Below are 21,168 nucleotides of genomic sequence, written 5' to 3'. Positions count from 1 at the left end.
GTCAATATAGGGAACTTTAGATCTGCGACGGGGACGTTAAGACGACGCAGCCTCCCGAGTTGAAAAATAAAGAAACAGCTGTCTCGCGCATGTGCAGAACACCATTTTTTGGTCTTATTGGCGTTGTATCGGCGTTCGCGTCGTAGATCTAAAGCTCGCTAATATCTGGTTTGTTTGTGTTTCTAGACAACCTTGGTTAAAGGGATGGTACAGTTTTGGTTGAGATGGGGTTAAGGTTCTAACGTTTTTTTATGAGAAACCTCTTATGAAATATGAAAGAGCATCCCTCTCGAATGAATTCAAAGTCAATTTGATGAATATTGATTTTGACATGGCTAAATAATATTCAACACAAAGCAATCCTACTAAAAGGTGAGACCCATCTTTTATTAGGATCGCTTTGTTTTACTTTGATTTTGGATATCACAGCCATTTTCAAAACCGATTTTCATCAAATAATACTTTGAATTCCTCTTGGAATTGTAAGCTTCTTAACATTTTATAAAGTGGTTTCTAAATATCTCCCATAAAGATAAAAGCTGAATTCTCACCTTAACCAATGCTTTACCATCCATTTAATAACCAAGCGCCATTTTACATTCCAAGCGCCTTCAGAAGGCGCAAGGCAGCCAAGTCTCGCCCGTCGTACCTCATGTCACCGATGTGCCTGAGTTCAGTCTCTACTTGCTTGGCTTCGACATAAGGGGCGGGTTCGTAGTAGCAGTACGTGATGTTGATGTTGTACTCGCCAACGGAAACTATACCTGGGTACGGATGAAGGCCAGCTACACTGTCCCAGTTGTCGTAGTTCTCTGTATTCACGGCGATGAATTCTGCTGTGGCATTCATACCGAGCACCTAGATGAAACACGAAAATTTATAATTAGACCAAATATGAGTAACAAGTGGATTCTCATGCATCATAGAGTAAAGGTAGAATGAGAAAACTATAAAAAAATATCTATTTACATTTGAATTTAGAGAAATAAAAAAAAATAGTCATTAGAGAAATAAAAAAAAAATAGTCTTTAGAGAAATTAAAGGGTGTGTACAGTTCTGGTCGAGGTGAGGATTTAGCTTTTAACGTTTTACGAGATATTCAGAAACCACTCTATGAGATGTCAAAAAGCATGCAGTTCTAAGGGGTATCAAAAGTTTATTCGATGAAAATCGGTTTTAAAATGGCTGAGATATCCAAAAACAAGGTGAAACAAAGAGATCCTAATAAAGTTGTGGCATGTCGCCTTTTATTATTAGCACTTTTTTGGATATCTCAGCCATATGAAAACCAATTTTCATCAAATAAACGATGAATCCTTCTAAAAATGACATGCTCTTTCATATTTCATAAGAGGCTTTTCACTATCTCACTTAGGAATGTTCAAAACATGAAGCCCCACCTCAACCAGTACTGTACAGTCCCTTCAAGAATTAAACAACCAGAAATAGACAAAGAAATGAAGAATATTGATATCTAATCTGCGTGCTATGAAATTCTTCTTCAAACTTTGTTATTTTTTAGCTATGAAATGTGATTTTATATTTATTAACTTTGATTGTGCATTACCTTGATGTACACAGCATTCACATTCTGATCTTGTTATCTTGTTCAAATATGTTGAAATTATAGATTTAAATTATGCACGTACTACATAATGTCATAATCAATACTACAACATGTAATATGTATAGATATGACTTATTTTATTTCTATCTATGACGATCAATCATTGCTGTATTTTCACAATATGTATGCCGCTGGTTGCTTTGTATAGAAACTGACACCTTTTATTTTCCATATGAAACGCTATCATATGGTGCTTCAATGATGTTTGTGTGTGTGTGTGTGTGTGTGTGTGCGGGGGTGGATGGGTAAATTTGTGGGACTATAACCTTTTGGTGTGAAGCTAGCTGAATCGAATATAATTACGCAGCCTTCTCGCAAAAATTCCAAAACAGACCCAAACAATACTAAAATAATAATAATGATGTAAATCCCCCAAACATGCGTGTACATGGATACATCCATGATGACGTAATCATGACGTATATACCTTCTGACAATTTGCGGTATTAGCCAACAGGTAGAAAGGTTTGTCGACGGGCAGAACGATGGGTTGTTTGACGTCTCCATCTTTTCGGCAGCAGTAATAAAACGAAGAGTTATGGTCGAAGTCTCCGTCGGGGAGAGTCCCCGTTCGAGTGTTGCCATTATTCGTATCGTCGTCATCAAACTTGATGTAGGAGAAACTAAAACCTGTAAATTAAAGAAATTTTTTTTAGCACAGTAGGCTAAAAATGGCTTAGAACTCTCGTCAGAAGTGGGCGGGGATGACCAAATGCTATAGAGGCTGCATTAGTGTCGTTATAACATACATGAATATGTGTACATATACCTATATATGTATACTGTATATATATATATTACAATTTTTAAATCTATCTATCTATGATCTATTATGTAAACACAAACACAGGAACGACAAAATTAAGTTAAAAAGAACAATGTGCGGCTGCTTAGACAATATGATTTTAATGTTTTTTTTTGAATGTTTAACTCAACAAACCATAATGTCGACGGTTTATTCTAGAAACGATTTTAATATGACTTTTGTTCATATTTTAGATATTCACCAATGCTTAACGTAAATTGTACTGAATGGAATTTTACATTGGTTGTTTCTATCCCAAACTTACATTTAAGAAGTACTTTGAAGCATTAAAGAGGGGGGGGGGGTTCATCTGCAAATGGTAAATTTTAGTGGCTTTAACAACATGAAAGTCGGATTAAAAAGCAAAAGACCCAAGGTAATATCAAGTAAACTAATTAATGCAGTTTACTGGCTTTTTACAGATTTTTCTTCTCAACTGATTAACTTCAAGACTGTGACGTCATGCTCACGCACCTTCCGGACAGTCGCCTTTCTTATATATACAGTAGCTGCCCTTTCCGAATTCCCAAACTGTATCGGCCTCGATTTCGCTGACCTCCTTAACACAGAACGGGTGCTCGATGGTGTTGGATGTTACTCGGTTAGTCATATGTTCCCTGAGCGAGGGGCTACACATGTTGCTCCCACTATCCTCCGTGTTTTGGAACCTTTTTCCGAATGCAAAAGTGAGGTGGTCCGTCGAAGGACAGTTCTCCAGGCCGCTGATGTCCCTACCCGGAAGTGCGTACGTTCCCTTTGGCCATGCCAACGGTACTTTGATTGGGTCATCTATAACATTTAAATTAATCAGTTCATACATGAGGAATGATAATCGAGAGCTTTTGTATTAGTGAAGACATGGGTAACTGTCTCTTACTGACTCTTTAGCTCTTCCTGGTAATCACCAAAGTCACGATCGAATGGCCTAGCTACTGAACATGGCCCATCGGACTCGCTATACGTTTCCCCAAAACGGCCTTTCATATCATGATTTTACTGATTTTAATGTGCTGCAATTTTATCGTCACTGGAATCGAAAGTACGAGAAATTCAGCGAAAGGGGGTGAAAAGTTCTTCTCATTTCAGAGTTATGAAACAGGTGGAATGGTAGGCACATTGGTATAATTTACGGAATGATCGTGTCTGAGTTTATAAGAGATTAATGTCTGGTCTGCAACTTTTGTGAGTACTAATGACACTGGATACAGCAAATACAGAGTTCACTAAAGCCTAGTATTTGACCCCCCCTCCCCCCCCCTCCCCCCCCCCCCAAAAAAAAAATAAAATAAAAGACGATGCCTCTTGTAAAGTCTGTTGTTGACTGAGTTACCGACCGGTCTCTATATCATCAATATTAATATTTTTTTAATATTTCATTTCATATTATTATATTCTTCTCCTTTTTCCAACAGAACATAACACAGTATAAATTAGGAATCATATCACAATCGTGTACATACATCTTGCAAATGATATCAAATGATACAATAATAAAGTTACATGCATGTATACGCAAAAAAAAAAAAATACAAGGTTATGTTTCAGTTGGAAAAAAAAAGAACTGAGAGGTCCACTAAAAAGCAAGCTTGTAGATTGTGAACCCCTCAAGAAAAATCTAATGAAATACTTATTTGCATATGCTTAGCACAAGTATAATTTAAGACAAGACGGAACAAAATAGGAGACACACAGCAACATGACACGACTCGACAAAATAGATGGAAAAAAGGAAGGAAGGAAGGAAGGAAAGAAGAAAGAGAATGCCTACACGCTGATCAAGGAAACGAAAGAGGGAAACGAAAGAGGAAATTGAAGAGGGAATTGAAGAGGTGCTTCAAACAGCTGGTGGCTGCATACAGCCGTGCAGAGATTATGATGGCTATTTCATTATAATAAATTCAGAGATTAGTTGATTGATGGTTGGATGATGAACCCTGTGGTTGTTGGGACTTGGTTAATAAAAGCGAAAAATCAGAGAGGGTTTAACAGAAAGGATTTCAACTTCCGCTTAAAAGAATACAAAGAAGGAGAATTTTTCATTTCGCAACTTAATGAATTCCAGAATCTAGGGCCTGTGCATATAAATGTATTCTGAGCCAATAATGTTCTCAGAAGGGGTAAATGAAAGTCAGAAGATTGCCTGGTGGGATAATTATGGAAAAACTGATTCCTTGTAAACATGGAATTGAATATACAGGGAAGTGCATTTGCGTTGAAATTAAACATAAACTGTCCAAGTTGAAAAAAATACAAATCTTTAATTTTTAAAATCTTATATTTAGTGAATAATGGATCTGTATGGGAACGTGGCGGGACGCCACAAATAACACGAAGTGCCCTTTTTTGTAATAACAGTAGTCTATCTAATAAAGTTTGATGAGCACTACCCCATGCTAAAAGACCGTAATTAAGATAAGGTAAAATTAAAGAGAAATACAACGTCAGCAAAGAAGACAATGGAATATGAAACTTAAGTCTATTAATGATACCAATATTACGTGAAATTATTGTACTAATGTTAATAATATGTGGCCTCCATGATAATTTATCGTCTACTGTAATCCCAAGGAATTTTATATGAGATACGCGTTCTAATAGGGTCTCATCAAAAATAATCTCTTTACGTAAGGCTTCTATAGAATTGCTAAATAACATATATTTAGTTTTCAAAAGATTAAGAGAAAATTTATTAGCTCTTATCCACTGCGTCACTTTTTTCAATTCGGAATTAACAATGTGCACGAGTTTATCTGGATTTTGATGTGAAAAGAAAATATTTGAATCATCAGCAAAAAGTATAAATGACAACACGTCGGATGATCTGCAAAAATCATTAATATAAATGATAAAAAGTAAAGGTCCTAATAAGCTACCCTGTGGGACGCCACACTTAATGAATTCGAGACTTGAAACGTTCCCATTCAGAGATACGTATTGTTTGCGGTTTTGCAGGTAGCTCCTGAACCACTCCAAGGCCTTCCCCCTTATTCCATAATGAGACAACTTGTGAAGTAAAATTTCATGATTTATTGTATCGAAGGCCTTGGAGAAGTCCAGGAATATACCAATAAGATGAGAATGAGAATGTGAAAAACAGCTCTTAGCTGACCAGGGCTATCCGTCCCATGAGTGGAGAATAAATAAATAAATAAATAAATGATTATCAATAGTATGCGCTGCGTGATCGATAAACTTCAAAAGGGCATGAATGGTACTGTGTTTCTGACGAAACCCAAATTGAGAATTTGTAAAAACATTATGAAAAGTTAAAAAATTAATCGTTCTTTTAAATATCAATTTTTCCAAAATTTTAGATAAAGATGAAAGCAAAGAAATGGGCCTGTAATTACTCATATCAGAACCATCTCCTTTTTTGAATAAAGGGAAAACCTTAGCTATTTTCATAAAATCAGGAAAAACACCACATGACATAGATCTATTAAAAATATGTGAAAGTGGATCAGCGATTGAAAATATAATTCCCTTTAAGATAAAATTACTTATGTCATCGTAACCAGCACTTCGCTTGTCATTCATTGCAGTAACAATATCAATAATTTCATATTTCGTAATTGGAACAAAAAAAAGTAGAACTTGAGTTGGATTGACCTAAAAATGTTGAAAAATGCGTATTTGACTGTGGTACCCTTTTTGCCAAATTCTCCCCAATCATTGAAAAATAAGAATTAAATATATTAGCTATTTCACTTGAATCTTCATATATTTTGTTATCATATCTTATTTTTGTAATATTTGATTTCTTTTTTGATATATTCATGGCCTGGTTCAAAATCTTCCATGTATTCTTCATATCATGTCTATATTTTTCTAACTGAAACATATAATATTTCCTCTTTTCCAACCGTATAATCTTGGTTAAAGTATTTCTATAGGAAGTGTATTTTTCTTTTGACTTCTCAGTTTTTTTCATTTTGAATTTATGATATAACCTATTTTTCCTGTTAATTGAACGAAGAAGAGATTTTGATATCCATGGAAATCTGGGAGATGTTTTATAATCAACTAACTTATCTTTTAATTTAGGTAAATGATTATCAATTATCCCTGAAAAATTATTAAATGATATATTAAATGAACTATTAAATGATATCACTATCATATTATTAAATGATATCACTATCATAAACACTAGACCAATCAGCCCTATCTAAGCTAGCACCAAGGCTAGCCAAATTTTCTGGTGTAGCTCTTCGTCTGGTTGGAGAAAAACCAAACTTATTAACCGAATACCCGAGATCAAAACATGCTATAATAGGGAAATGATCGGACATATCGGATAGAATTATAGAAGAGTTTAACATTTGCAAAACATTAGTGAAAATATTATCAAGAAGGGTGGCGGAATGATTTGTAACGCGTGTGGGTTTCGAAATCAATGGCAAAAATGAGGCTGACAAAAATATTTCAAAAAATTCTTGTGACGTATTATCATCAGTTTTAATCAAATCAATATTAAAATCACCCATTATAAAAATATTTTTATGAACCAAAAGGGGATTTTTTAATAAATTTATAATACAACCCAAAAAATCTTTAGGATTAGAACTTGGGGGTCTATAAACAATACCAACAATAATGTTTTTACTTTGCGGAATGGAAATTTCCACAAACAAAGACTCTATACTATCATCTATTATTTCTAATTTATCACAAACAGTAAACTCAAATTTCTGTGATAAATAAAAAGCAACCCCACCGCCCGTCCTATTCACTCTATTATTAACGATTAACTCATATCCATTTAATGCATATGGTAAATTAATATCAGAAGATAACCATGTTTCAGTTAAACCTATTACAGAAATTTGTTTCTTCATTTGGTTACCTAATAATATCTGTAAATCATCAAAATGCTTATTTATACTCCTAATGTTCAAATGTAACAAAGAAAATGTACTTTCTGAAAAACTTTTGACAAGATCTGTGAATTGATCAACTGTAACATACTTTGAAAAAATATGAGAGGAATCATATTCAAAATCGAAATCATCATATAAATCTTTCGAAGACAAATTAACATTATCGGCAATGAAGTTATCAAAAACAACAGATGAACGTGAATTTATCCGACTTAATTCTGTAGGGGAGCGTCTAAACAAATCATAGAGTTCATCATCATTAAGAGAATCAAACGCTGCATTGAGTTGACTAGCCATAAGGAGGAGCATAAAATCTAGAATGAAAGTATATCAACTGCCGGGGTTGAAGTATGAGATATTTTGACATACATGTAGGTGAAGCACAAACAATTCCGGTTTCGCGGATCGTACAGCGAGTAGGCAAATACACGTAAACATAGAATTCTGAAAAGGAAAATAGGTGTGAGAGGACAAACACAAGGAAGAAGACAGAGAAAGAAGGACAGAAAGACAACATACATACATATATATATATATATATACATAAATCCCCAAGCTCGAATATGTATAATCATATTTTTCTATATTTCATGCATTTCTTTAAATGGATAAATACGAAAAAAATAGATTAGAAATAAATTGAAATTTAGATTAAAATTGAAATATTTTTTTTTTTTTTTTTGCGGGCTGAAAACAAAATTTCATCTTCTGCACCCTGTATAGAATTGGTGAGACAGAGTTACGTGCGATATGTATTTTGAAACCACTATTATGCTCTCAGTGCTTCGAAATGGGCCCCAACCATTTCATTTCATTCCATTCCATTTATTTAAGCACGGCAGCAAGAATCAGCCTATGGCTGTTTTTCAACATGTCTGTGCACAGATAACAATACATATAAATATACAATACAATAAAAAAAAAATAATAAATCAGATACTACAAACAAATACACAACAGGGCGAGCATGATAAGTAACGAATAATGTAATGTAATGAACCAGTTATAAAAAAGGAAGAATGACGAATTATACTTTTGAGAGCAAGATGTCCGGGAGAATAACTCACCCCTGCTTGCTATCACATCGTTATATGCGGGGTAGTTGGTCATAGCTGTAATTACATTGGCTCGAATGGCGGCTCTGGGCCAGCCTTCAACACAGAGTCCTTGGGCCACATAATCCGAGTCCAGTGACCAATAGAAGTCCTCCATTATCTCGTTCATTCCCATCAAACTATAGCCGATGGGTTCTGTAGGTGACGTAACAATGTTCAAGTTCAAGTTCCATTATCTCATTCAGACCAAAGTATTTACAAAATAATGACACATTGCAGTGTGGAGACGGCGATGCCACGTAACGGGGGGGGGGGGGGGAAGAAATAGTACAATTATTTTCATTCATGTAGGTTTATATATTATTGTAATATATTTGATTGTTTGTTTTCCTTGAAATTGTACCGAAAATCATCGCGATGTTTTATGATGTCATTTTTGTTCTTAGAAGTTATAACTAGCGTCGACATTTTGAAGGGTAGTACACTATTCCTTTCAGGTGACATTTGACCTGTCGATTCCATCCAACTTATTGTTTGCTTGACCATTTCCTCTTTTTTTTTTTTTAAACCAGACCTTTTCCTATCAAATTATGATAACACTTGGCATTTTGTTTTTGGCCATAACTTAGTTTAAAAGGAGCTATTCTTAGATCACTGAGAATTATAAGGCAGGTACAAAGGTGATCGAGTGAGAGTGCGTGTTTGTGTCTTTTTAATACTACATATATTAAGGACATTGTGCACCGACGGACAGACAGACAATTATTCGAAACCTAGGGGCATTTCATGTGGCGTTTTGGTCGGATATTTTTCTGACCAACTGTCACGAGCTACTGAAATCCTTGCATCCGATTGGCTGAGAGCAAAGTTGTCCGACAACTTTGTCAGACAAAATGCTTCATGAAATGCCCCCTGATGTGTCTGACACATAAACGTGGCTTGAAATAAACAAGAAACTAGCGCTTAACATAGGAATTTTGAACCAGGGACTTTGCAGAGGAATATCATTATATTATATGCTACATAGTGCACGAATTAATAGAACAAAGACATGAGGTGAGCTGTAAAAAGGAGGGAAAAATGAAAGTTAATTACTGGCAGCTAAAAGAGGCGAACTTTGAAAGGAAACATGCTAATCACTATATGATAACAAGTAATGTTGTTGTCGTTTTTACCTTTGAGGTCTGCACTGCCAATCGTGAAGCTGGAAAACTCTTCGCCCAAATGCTCGTCTGATGCAGCCTCCTGCAGATACGAGTCCACGCTCCCTGAAAGGGATACACTCGTCACCTTATAAGTTGCATCTACCTGCATTTCGGCGGCGTGCTGTAGATTTTCCAAAGTATATAATGAAAACGAGAAACATTAAACTATTACAGATTACGGGGGTAGAGGTGAACAACGCTGTTAAAAAGAGAGTCAGACATGCAGAGATGTGACAGCAATCAAAGAGAGAACGGGAGGGGGGAGAGAAGTCGATCGGATATGATGAAAGAAAGAAAATATTCCCCTATATCGTAGAAATTAAGAAATATAATGCTTTCAGAAGAAATGGGAAGTTCGACCCTTTTGAATATACGTGACATCCATCAGGATATACATCCCTGGAAATGACGGAAAATAGATAACTGTGTCATTTCACACTCACATTTTTCCCCCAATGAAACTGATGTCTAGGTCATGGAAAGACGTTTCGGAAGTACTTTTTGCATCATTACAACTGGTTCGACTGAATGCATTTGTTCAAAATGGAGGGCCATAAAATCGACATGCTAGGATATAACTTCTGCACTTGTCATGCTTGTGACAGAACGTTGTGGCATTTGTGGCAAAAGTTAAAAGTTGCAGATTCGAGAAGATAGCTAATACAGACAAAGAAAGACGGCAATGTAAAAGTTCAATGGATGATTAAAAAAAGTTAATCGTTGTTCAGGACTTTAGCGATGAAGTCTGCAGGGTCTATGTATTCCATACAAATTGATAAAACAATATGATATGTGAAAGGTATGCATTTTATTTTGTTTCAGTCTTACGTTGGATGGAAATAATTATTGTTAATGACAGACAAATTGAATCTAATTCAAATGACATTTGGAACCTACAATACTGTTTCAGCCCTCAAACGCTATACACCTTATTTTTTTCCCTTTTCGATTTCGTAATGATAAAATATCTTTGTAATCATTTAAACAATTTGGCGAAATTTATATCATTAAGAAATGTAACAAAGAACAAGCCATATATCGAAATTCCATTTTGCTTGCTATATATGCGTACATCAACCTGACATAAAGCCTGGTATTTGGGTCAAACTAACAACAGAATACCAATGAATTCTTAATACAGTCAATGCGAAAAAAAAATGGATGCTTCCCAGGGTATGACTGACCCTTCTGGTCACCAGGGGCCCGTTTCATAAAACTTGTCATCAGTGACAACTGCCACATTTCTATGACAAATTTGCTCTCAGCCAATCAGCTGCAAGGATTTCAGTAGCTTGTCACATCTATGACAACTTGTCACTGATGACAAATTTTATGGAAACAGGCCCCAGGTCACTCACGTTCATTCTTTGTTCGAACGGGATTTATGAATTCCACAAATTTTGCATTATTTCGCTTTGGAAACGAGCAAAACAACTGAGAAAAAAAAAGGTCGTTTGTACCAATAAGCACATTAATGCGTTAACTCCAAACTGACTGATTCATCCATTTATTTAATATTGACAACTTACACTGGTTGCTATGTCCGATACAAACTTCGACCGAGTCTCACGGTAGGTTTTCACATCGCGCGTGCCCAGGTCGACCTGCTCGACAATGTGCTGGAAAGATTGGTGTCAGTAATTAGGAAATTAGCGGAAATCTCTATATTTTATTCCCCCCCCCCCAAAAAAAAAAAAAAAAAATCGAAAACAAATCTGAGTTGAGGAAGCATCTATTCATATCAGCACATAGTTACTTTTTTTTTTTTTTTTTTTTTTTTTTTTAGAGGCTCTATGAGGTTGCACTGTTTTTACTTCCAACCAAATTTCCAACATCAAGAAAATTTTACTGTTTCTGAATCAAACATTCAATACTTGGTCTATAACTCTATATACCAATTAAGTGCGAACTGGACATTATCTACCAAGTACACATGTCATGCATGTACCTATATTTTCTCCTTGTAAAAGGATTTCTCTCACCTACTTACTGGTATCAATTCATTCATTTTTCGTATTCATATAAATTTATTACTTCGCATTGAAAATTAGCATGCTAATTTCCTTTATTCAATCGTCATTATACTCGCTTGCGTGTATTTTTGTCTATCGTAATTCATTATTTTGTACAATTTCTTTATTTACATGCATGTACACATACTGTATCTGGCTGTTTTGATTTAATTGAATTGTTTGTGTTAATGGTTTACCAGAGTGAAAGGCAAAAAAAGAACCATGCAGACAAATCAAACAAAAGAAAACAAAATTGGAGTTCAGTATACTCCCACTCAATTGTAATCAGTTACTACAAATTCAAGTAATAATGATAATAATATAAATAATAATAATAACAACAACAATAATAATAGTGATGTTAGCATTAATAGCATTTGATTATTATTACTATTACTATACTTTTTCATTATTCATTTGGTATTTGCAAGACTACCAGGGTTAGCAGACAAACAAACAAAACTAGCGACATACGAGGGTACAAGATGCTAGGCTTTCCTTGGTGCGCTTCCCTAAGTTGCCAGGTTGGAAAAAAGCAATCAAAGTCACCATGGCCCTTGGGCCTCTCCAACCAACTTAAAGAAGCACATCAGGGAATAGCTCAAACACACGCGAAAAATTTTAATACAAATGATTTCAACTTGAGCACGTACACCAGGTGAATTATTGTACATACGAAGTTACACGTCTGAAATACTTTGCACGATTTGATTTGTTTGAATGTGAACTAGTATAATTATGACTGGACAAAGTTGTCCCACCGTTCCCCAGTCGCTGAGAAAGTTCATGTAGACTCTTTCCTCGTACTCAGCTGGGAGGTTGCAAACGGTAATGACAAACTCTTGCGTCAAAGGGTAGTTCTGGTTTTCAGCGAGCTCGGTGACTAGGCGGGCGCGGCCGAGGTTTTCCACGGTCTCCTCAGAAGAGTAGACATACCCTGATTCCGTCGTGCTTTCCTTCACTTGCTCGTACTCTGAAGGTAATTTGAGTGTATAGGGGGAGGTGTGTAGTACAAAGTGTACTTATATAGTAAAAGGGCATCGTTTTGATTGTACGAAATATCAAGTTTGGGAACTTTTGTTTTGGTTACAGTTTTTTTTTTTTGGTTGTTGTTAATACTGATTGAAGTGAACATGACAACAATTACAATCACAGTCTTTGTTGCTTCGAATGTATTGTTTACTTTCTCGTCTTTTATATCCGTATATCTATCCCGGTACACGGTATCATTATATATATATATATATATATATATATATATATATATATATATATGTACTAGGTGTTTCCAAAAAAAAAAAACATTTCCCACTTTTAATTCTTAAGAATTCAAAAACTATCTATCAGATAACATTGTCATTGATAAGAGTGATAGCTGAATAGTGTACAATTTGGTTGAAGGTGGTTTAAATATGAAAGCATAAATCAGTTTCATGAAATCAATGATTAATTTCACAGTTAGGTTCCAGATTCTGCTCTATTTTCAACCCTCTGTACAAAATTTCACTTTGCACAGGGGTCATGTGTGGTTAACACCTTGACAATGGTCCTGAACAATGGCCAGGGTTTGAATGCTTCATTATTTATTCATGAGAAATTCCACTATCACAACTGGTCTTTATTCAGCCTCTGGCAGTGTCTGTGTAAAGTCAAAGTCAAGCCTGCCGATACTGTCGTTGAGTCGTGACAGTGCTCTCCCTATTACTTCTGAAAAACGAAATTACAATGATTACCTTCTGTTCTTTCGTAAACATGGTGACAGGAAGCAAAGAAAATCAATTAGAGTATACACTTGTGTATATGGAGCCTTAAATTAATCTACTGTGAAACAAATCGCCCCAATGATAAAATGCTGCTGAACTCTTTACCAAAAATGATCTCTTTTTATCGAAAAAGCGAAAAAATTGTCAGACTATTTAATTAGTAGATAGTTGTATTGAAGTGAGGAACTTTAGATAATCTATGCTTATTTATCTCCCAAATTTAGTGAAATGTGAAGCAAAATTTCAAAATGATTGCCAGCTGGAATGAAATGAGGTGTTTGCAAGCACATGGAAACATGTGCTTACCTTTTCCATGTGCATATATTTTACCCTTTGCCGTGCATGAATTCAGACTAGCAGTGCCCAGGGAAATCCACATGAATCATTGATTAAGCATTCATGTGCCTGGGAGCGCGAGACTGACGCCTAGTCAACAGGTGGTTCAGGCATGTCCATTGTTAAGGGCCACTGTCAGCACACACTCACATACACATCATTGGTTCCTGTGCAAAGTTCAGTTTTTGTACAGAGGGTTAATATTTGACCCGAATCTGGAACCTTACTTCAAAATCAATCTAGATTTAATGAAACTGATTTATGCTTTCACATTCAAATTACCTCCAACAAAATTGTACACTATTCAGCTATTACTCATATCAATGACAGTTTTATCGGATAAATAGTTGTTGAACTATCAATGATCAAAAGTGGGAAATGTTTTTTGAAACACTTAGTATAAATTTCATTACTCGTTCAATAAAAATTTCAGCAAACTGTTGGGGCCACAAATTTCGCTATCTGTCTCTTAAAAAAAAAAAATATATCATACGTCCAGGAGTGTAAGAAAACCACAGTGGCTGCCAAATCACCTTAAGAACTGAGATCTCCTTTCCATTGACATGCCGTGTACGGTGGCTTTGCTATATAGGGCTAAGACAACTATTGCATTTTTATGAACATCACTTGAATATCAATTAGTTATATCAAAAGTGGAGGATCGAATCTATTACTTTTAAAAACCAAATTGTGCACTTCAGGATGAAAGTCAAAGCAAAAACCACATCTATATTTTATTGTAATGGTCAAAAGCTTGATACTGTTGACTTGTATAAGTATCTTGGATTGTGGTTTTTACAAAAAGGCACCAAAATATTGGCTCAATCCGTTACTACAGCCCTCGGAGTGGTTATTAGTAAATTTGAATTGATTGGTGGTTCTCTGTTTATGACCTACCAAAAAAAAAAATTGCAATATGCAAGCGGTATTTGGGGCTTAGATGAATATTCAGCCATTAATAGGCTTTTTTTTTTTTTTTTTTTTTTTAATAGATCATGTCGTTTCTTTCTTGGAATGGGGAAATATACCTCTAATGATGCAGTTATGGGTGATATGGGTTGGGATCCCCCATCTTCTATCAGTATTATGCAAGAGGCTTTGGTGTGACCTGACCATTACCCTGGAAAATTTTCTTGTGGTCTAAATCCCTGACAAATAATGGTGTTAAAAATTTGTGTTATAAGGTCAAACAATAACTCCAATTTGCAAAATTGTTATGTATGCATGTTGAAACGTCAGCTGAGCTTGTTAGTACACAAAATTCTGTGAGCTTCGTATCCATAGCATGTAAATCATTTGTTGAAAATAAGTGGAAATGCTCACGTTTGATGATAGAAGAAGGGTTCCCCCATCCAGAAACAAACTCAGAACTTATCGTAATTTCAAACACTCTTTGAACACCTCTAAATATATTATTCAGTGTCAGAATAGATCTAATAGGTGAGCATTAGCTCTGTTCAGAAGTGGTTGTGCCCCTATTGCCCTTAAAACCGGACGTTACAAAAATGTCCCATATATACGATGAAAGATTTTGAATTATTTGTAATTCCGGTGATGTAGAAGATGAGTTTCATTACTTTATGATTTGTTCTTCATATGATGATTTCAGATCACAATAAATTCAGTATTATATCAGAAAGAGATCCTACTTTTCCTCAGTTGCCTATTGACCAAAAATTCCTTTATTTAATGTCATCAGATTCACTGTGCTGTCAAGTAGCCACTTTTGCCAACTTTAGTTTAACGTGCCGTAATAATTTATTATATTCCCGTAACTGAATGACTTTTCATGTATAATTTAGCCCATCATATTCTCTCTTTTGTTGTGTTAAATTATTTCTTATTGTCTGTATGTATTGCATGATATATATATATATATATATATATATATATATATATATATTGTGTTACTATCACTCATAGGCATCTTCAGGCCGGCCGTCCATGTGACGGGTGTGTGATTTTTTTTTTTTTTTTGATAAAGAACTAATCATAAACTAATAGTAAACTAACCAAATTTCGAAGCATCATCCTTTCAAAAATTGTTAGAGTTGACAGTGAAGATTGTGAAAGGATTGATAAGAAATGAAAAGAGGTCTGTAAAACATACCTCATTACCATGATTTCATTTCATTTCATTTTTATTTCATTTTCGGCCAAAGCATGATAATTTCATATAAACAAATTAAGTACAATGTAACTTTCACATTTCCAAGTGAAATTCAGATACACGTCATTTGTTTACATGAATCAATAAACATACTAGTTGAAGAAATACATGGACAAAATGTGACTGATCATAACAAAGAAAGGTCGGAAATGGAGGGGACTGCTAAAAAGCCAAGCTTGTAGAATGCAGTCCCCTCGTGAGTCGTGATAATTATAGTAATAATGCAACGAGACAATTTGATATAATCCTTGGGAAACAGAACATAAAACGAGTACTCACTCTTATGCAATTCATGATTACACTCTTATGCAAAACAAGTTTTCCAAGAATACTGCTAGAAACACAATTTCACATTCGTTTTATGATCCCAAACCTTAGAATATTGAAGAAGAATTACTTTTTCAGAAAATATGAAAAACCCAAGACAAATTATGTTTCAACTATTTTGAGTCTTTAAGTGCTTTTTGTTTGGTTTTGTGATACACTGTAGGTTAGATATTTTTTTTTTTTTTTTAGTTTTATAGTTATATTTCAGTGGGAGTGTGCTGCATCAGCGCTATAAGTATCGCAGTCATCGATATTGTTAGATAATTTGCTATCTATTAGTTGCTGAATATTTATATTTATTTAGTTATATTTCAGTGGGAGGGTGCTGCATCAGCGCTATAAGTATCGCAGTCATCGATATTGTTAGATAATTTGCTATCTATCAGTTGCTAAATATCGCATACTTACGATGACTGGCAGCAAACTTGACATCGGCGAAGAAAATTTCACTCTCGACTGCAAAAGAATGGAAACGAGTGACAATAGAAATCACTAACTTTACCCTGCTTACATTTGAAGAGGTTTATCTCAAAACTAGTTAATCCCATTCTTGTGATTAAAGCTGCTTAAAAAAAAAAACAAAGAAAATGATAAAAAATATGGGATATCTTAATCATAATTTCTAGAATATTGCTGAAAAAGTTTGATTTCGCTCCATCTTGTTTGTTGTTTGTTTATTTATTCCCGTCACAATCAATCAAACATATACAAATATAAAAATAATACAATGTTGAAAGCGGCTGGATAAGCCTCACTCAGTAAATATTGCCATCATGGTTTACTGTTTTTCAGGAGGGTCCATCTGATGATGGACTTTCTTTGAAACGTCTAAAAAAGGTGCCTGGCTCGTTTTGCAGTAAAACTCATCATTTGACATGATACAAATCCACCACTGAGATCATTCTAAGAATATATAAATAAACAAATATAACAGATTCAATTAAATTCAATCTGTGATACTGAAAGGCGGAAATTAAAAACGCGGATGATTCGAAAAACAATATGTCAATAGAATGTGCTTTGTACATCCAAACTCTATCTATGTACAGTCAGAGCATTTGAAAACTGATGAGGTAAAAATAAAGAATAAAAGCACATTGTAAACTGAGTGCTTTTTGTCCATCTGATCGTTTGCCCGGCCGGCCCTATTCTGTAATTTTTGTAACTTATCTAGGTGTTTCTTAAACGATGACCCATATAATGTCTTCATAATCAAAGTGAGGAAGAATCAATGACTTATAAATTAATTTCATAATCGATTCACTTACAGAGTGTCTTAGTCTCCCGAGAAAACCTACCATCTTTCCAATATTTATCAGCATACTTTCAATATGATATTTCCAATTTAAATTTTCGTCACACCACAGACCTAAGTATTTAAAAACACGTACTTGATTCAGAGGGGGGTTGTGTAACGAGACTCGTAAAACATTTGGTTTGGATATCATGCGGTTGCTTCCAATTAACATGCATACAGTTTTCTGACAGTTCACACTTAACTTATTTTGACACATCCAGTTATACACATTTTCTAAGTCCATATTAAGAGCAAGTTCAATGTGGGATACTGAAGAATGAGAAAAATATAAAACGGTATCATCTGCATATAGTTGCACTTTACATACTTTGACATATTGTACCAAATCGTTGATTTATAGATTATAAAGAGCAGTGGTCCTAGAAAGGACCCTTGAGGGACCCCGCACGTTATATCAGATTCGGAGGAAAGTTTGGAGTTGACCACTGTTTGGCAGACTCTGTCCGTCAAATAACTTCTCAGCCAAGCTCCGGGGGTACCATCAATGCCTATTTCCTTTAGCTTCTTCATTAGTATATCACAGTTCACTGTGTCGAAAGCTTTTCTGAGGTCGACAAAAACAGCTCTAGTATATTCATTTCCATCAATTGCATGGAGCCAGTCATCCGTGACTTTCATAAGGGTAGTAATAGTTGAGTGTTGTGGTCTAAAACCAGATTGCACGGACGTCAGAATATTGTTTTTGTGCAAGTAAGCTAACATCTGTTTTTGAACAACTCGTTCGAGAATTTTTGAAACACATGACAAAATTGAAATAGGTCGATAATTTGAGGGATAATGCCCATTTTTATGAATTGGAATGATGTTTGCCCTTTTCCATGGCTTGGGAAACTTACCACTTAGCAGAGACAGATTAATCAAATCAGCAATGCTATGTGTTATTTCAAAAGCGCATAATTTCAGCATATAAACAGATATCTTATCAAATCCAATGGATTTAACCTCTTTCAAATTACGAATAATTTTACAAACTTCACTATCTTAACTAAAGTAATTTCAACCACATCATTAACAGAGCTAGCTTCATTGTGAATAAAAGGTGCATCAAGTACTTTCCACTGTGGCGAAAAATTCATTAAATTGATCAGCAGTTTCAACTTTTCAATAAAATTATCAGAATTCACGTGGACTGAGCTATCAGATTTCTTATTTGGTATAATCGATTTCAACAAACTCCAAATAGATCTGGAATTTTTACTATTTTGGGAGAATTTATCAACATAATATTTTTTCTTTGCTTTCCGAACTTCCGCTGTAACTTTATTTCGTAACTTTCGATACTCTTTCATCATATTTTCATCTTTACATTTATATGCTTTCTTTTTAGCTTTATCTCTCTTCTTCATAAGTCTGTAAATATCAGAAGTCATCCAAGGTGAAAAAGTATCTTTTACTTTTTTACACCGTTCAGGCATATGTTTTTCGATAACATTTAAAAACAAATTCTGCCGTAGTGCCATAATTCAACAGCCTCGTCGATAGACTCAGATTCTCTAATCTTTCCCCACGGTTGGTTGTGAATATCAATTCTGAAGTCATTAATGTTTAAATTTTTCCGGCTTCTGAAATTTATAGTTCTTGAAGAAAATAAAATATCAGACTTCCAAATCATAGTACTAATCGAATGATCACTCATTCCATTTTGAATTACATCAAAGCTCTTCACCTTTTGGGGATTATTAGTTACAATGTGATCAACCAAAGTAGCGGAAAGATTAGTTATCCGGGTCGGTTCAGTGCAATTTATCTGTGACAACGCGTACGTATTATTAAGATCAATATACCTTTTGGTGATACCAGACAAAGGCTGGGACAGTAAATCACAGTTTATCTCCTACCAGGACTGTATCACAACCTAAACTGTCTACATAACTAAGGACATTTTCATATAGATCAAAGACACCGATATTACAAGAGGGGGAGAGGGGGATCGGTACCAAGTAGTGAACACCATTGCCTTTGAACGCTTCAAATAAACCTTTACTGCAATCACTTCTCTAACTCGTTCAAACTTTCATGTATAAGGTTCTCAAAATGAATCGACTTATGAACATATCGCAACTCCTCCACCTTGACGAGTTCTATCTTTTCGCACCAGTGATAATTTTCTATATTGAGTTCATGATAAAAAATAAATAAATCAATTTTAGTTTCATTTAGAGCGAGTAAATGTGTATCGTTTGACGTCACAAACGCTCTAACTTCATCTATACGTTTTAAAAGACTATTGGCATTTAAATGTGCAATTCTTAGACCGTTACCTCGTACATCTTGAGTTTATAGTAGGCAAATTTCTTTGTGTCATATGACCTCTAGACCTCATGTAAATCAACATCTGCAGCACTTTCACAATCAATATAAAAAGGCATCTGCTTAAATAAACAAATATTACACTGCCAGTCATTAAAAGTTTCTGTCCGTTTCTGCTCTTGTTCACATTATGATGGGAAAATGATTGATTTTCTAGAAATGATTTCATTTGTACCCTGATTTTTGTACAGATGGAAATATAAAACAAACTGAAAACTTACCGGAGAGTGATACCTGCGTGGAGAGTTTATCCACGTAGCTGGCGGTCCCGCTGAACGTCTTTTTCGACGTGGATCTGGCGGCGCTGCTTCGATGAATGAATATGGCTTCGTCCGGGATGTCGTAGAGTCCGTCACTCGACTTCTTGCCGCTGTCGTAGGTGAGTTTGAAGACGCGATGGGAAATGTAAAGGCCCGGGTCGACACCTCCCGTGGCAAGGTCTCCTCCCTCCGGATTGCCCTTTAGGATGTCATAACCCACGCCCAGGTAATTGAGCCCATGGGGAGTGGTGAGGGCCGTGGCCGAGACAGTCAGCACGAAGACTGCCAATAACTTTAGCAGGAGTCTTACCATCTTGGTTGCTCGTTCACCTATTGATGGCTGCAGAACTGCGTTATGCATTTATATAAAAAGAGTTGTGCTTAAAGGGAAGTTTTGGACCTGTAAAAGTCAGGCTGATAATCAAGAAACAGTAAAGTCTTATCAACACATATCATTAAAAATGTTTAACAAAATGATAAAATAAACCCAAGAAGTTTTACAAAAGATTTCCGAAAATTCACAACTTCTGAACTGTCCTTCACATATTCATCAGATTTTGATCACATTTTCACTAGTATTGTGACTGGCTGCCGAATGGACTATTACCTTGAACATTATGATAATGAGCGAAGTACAAGAGAGATTCAGATTGCAATGCATTGCAAGTAATCGTACCGGGTTAACATAGCAAGACGAGAAGACAGGGATTTGAAATAAAGTGAATAAATATGACGAATTTAGACGATTTAATGAAATAAATGAACTACGGATAAAGCAAATCTGCCACTCCACTATAGTATTGCTCATATATTTTTTGTTTCATATACTGTATATATATCTATATTTTTTTTCAGTTCGTCAGAAATGCTTTCATTATTATCATCCATAAGGTAAAACGCGCATTCCATAAACACTAGTTCATTTGAACATGATTAAATGACAATTAATTTGTCAGTCTATGAAGGATATCTTACGTGTAGATTAAAAGAATGTTCAAATCAATAACTATATTCTCTTTGATAATTTAACGCTTATTGCTGAAAACTCTATTTGCAGTTTTTAGAGAGTAATCGTGTGAAGTGACTCGTCACATTATGAC

At 35.1% G+C, this 21,168-nt stretch overlaps 1 protein-coding gene across 1 annotated transcript; it reads right to left on the bottom strand.

Annotated features, from left to right (window-relative positions):
- Positions 1-556: 556 nt before the first annotated feature.
- Positions 557-20,381, bottom strand: LOC140227612 (uncharacterized). Its single transcript, XM_072308029.1, has 9 exons — positions 20,030-20,381; positions 16,589-16,636; positions 12,346-12,557; positions 11,102-11,191; positions 9,543-9,693; positions 8,380-8,562; positions 2,907-3,221; positions 2,055-2,257; positions 557-858 (listed from the first exon to the last, which is right to left on the bottom strand). Exons 1-9 carry the CDS (start codon positions 20,379-20,381, stop codon positions 595-597), a joined length of 1,818 nt encoding a protein of 605 aa, XP_072164130.1. The 3' UTR covers positions 557-594.
- Positions 20,382-21,168: the final 787 nt, after the last annotated feature.

This window comes from Diadema setosum, chromosome 4 (genome assembly GCF_964275005.1).
Source record: "Diadema setosum chromosome 4, eeDiaSeto1, whole genome shotgun sequence".
Classification (NCBI taxonomy): domain Eukaryota; kingdom Metazoa; phylum Echinodermata; class Echinoidea; order Diadematoida; family Diadematidae; genus Diadema; species Diadema setosum.
Note: the sequence above shows the minus strand (reverse complement) of the source record. Positions and strands in the feature narration are given on the sequence as shown.

Excerpts from the sequence above, each read along its gene's own strand:
- LOC140227612 (XM_072308029.1), bottom strand. The coding sequence starts at position 20,381 with ATGGTAAGACTCCTGCTAAAGTTATTGGCAGTCTTCGTGCTGACTGTC. Across the intron at positions 11,192-12,345 it reads TTCTCAGCGACTGGGGAACG|CACATTGTCGAGCAGGTCGA; the intron begins GTGGGACAACTT and ends CAATCTTTCCAG. Across the intron at positions 859-2,054 it reads ATACCGCAAATTGTCAGAAG|GTGCTCGGTATGAATGCCAC; the intron begins GTATATACGTCA and ends TGTTTCATCTAG.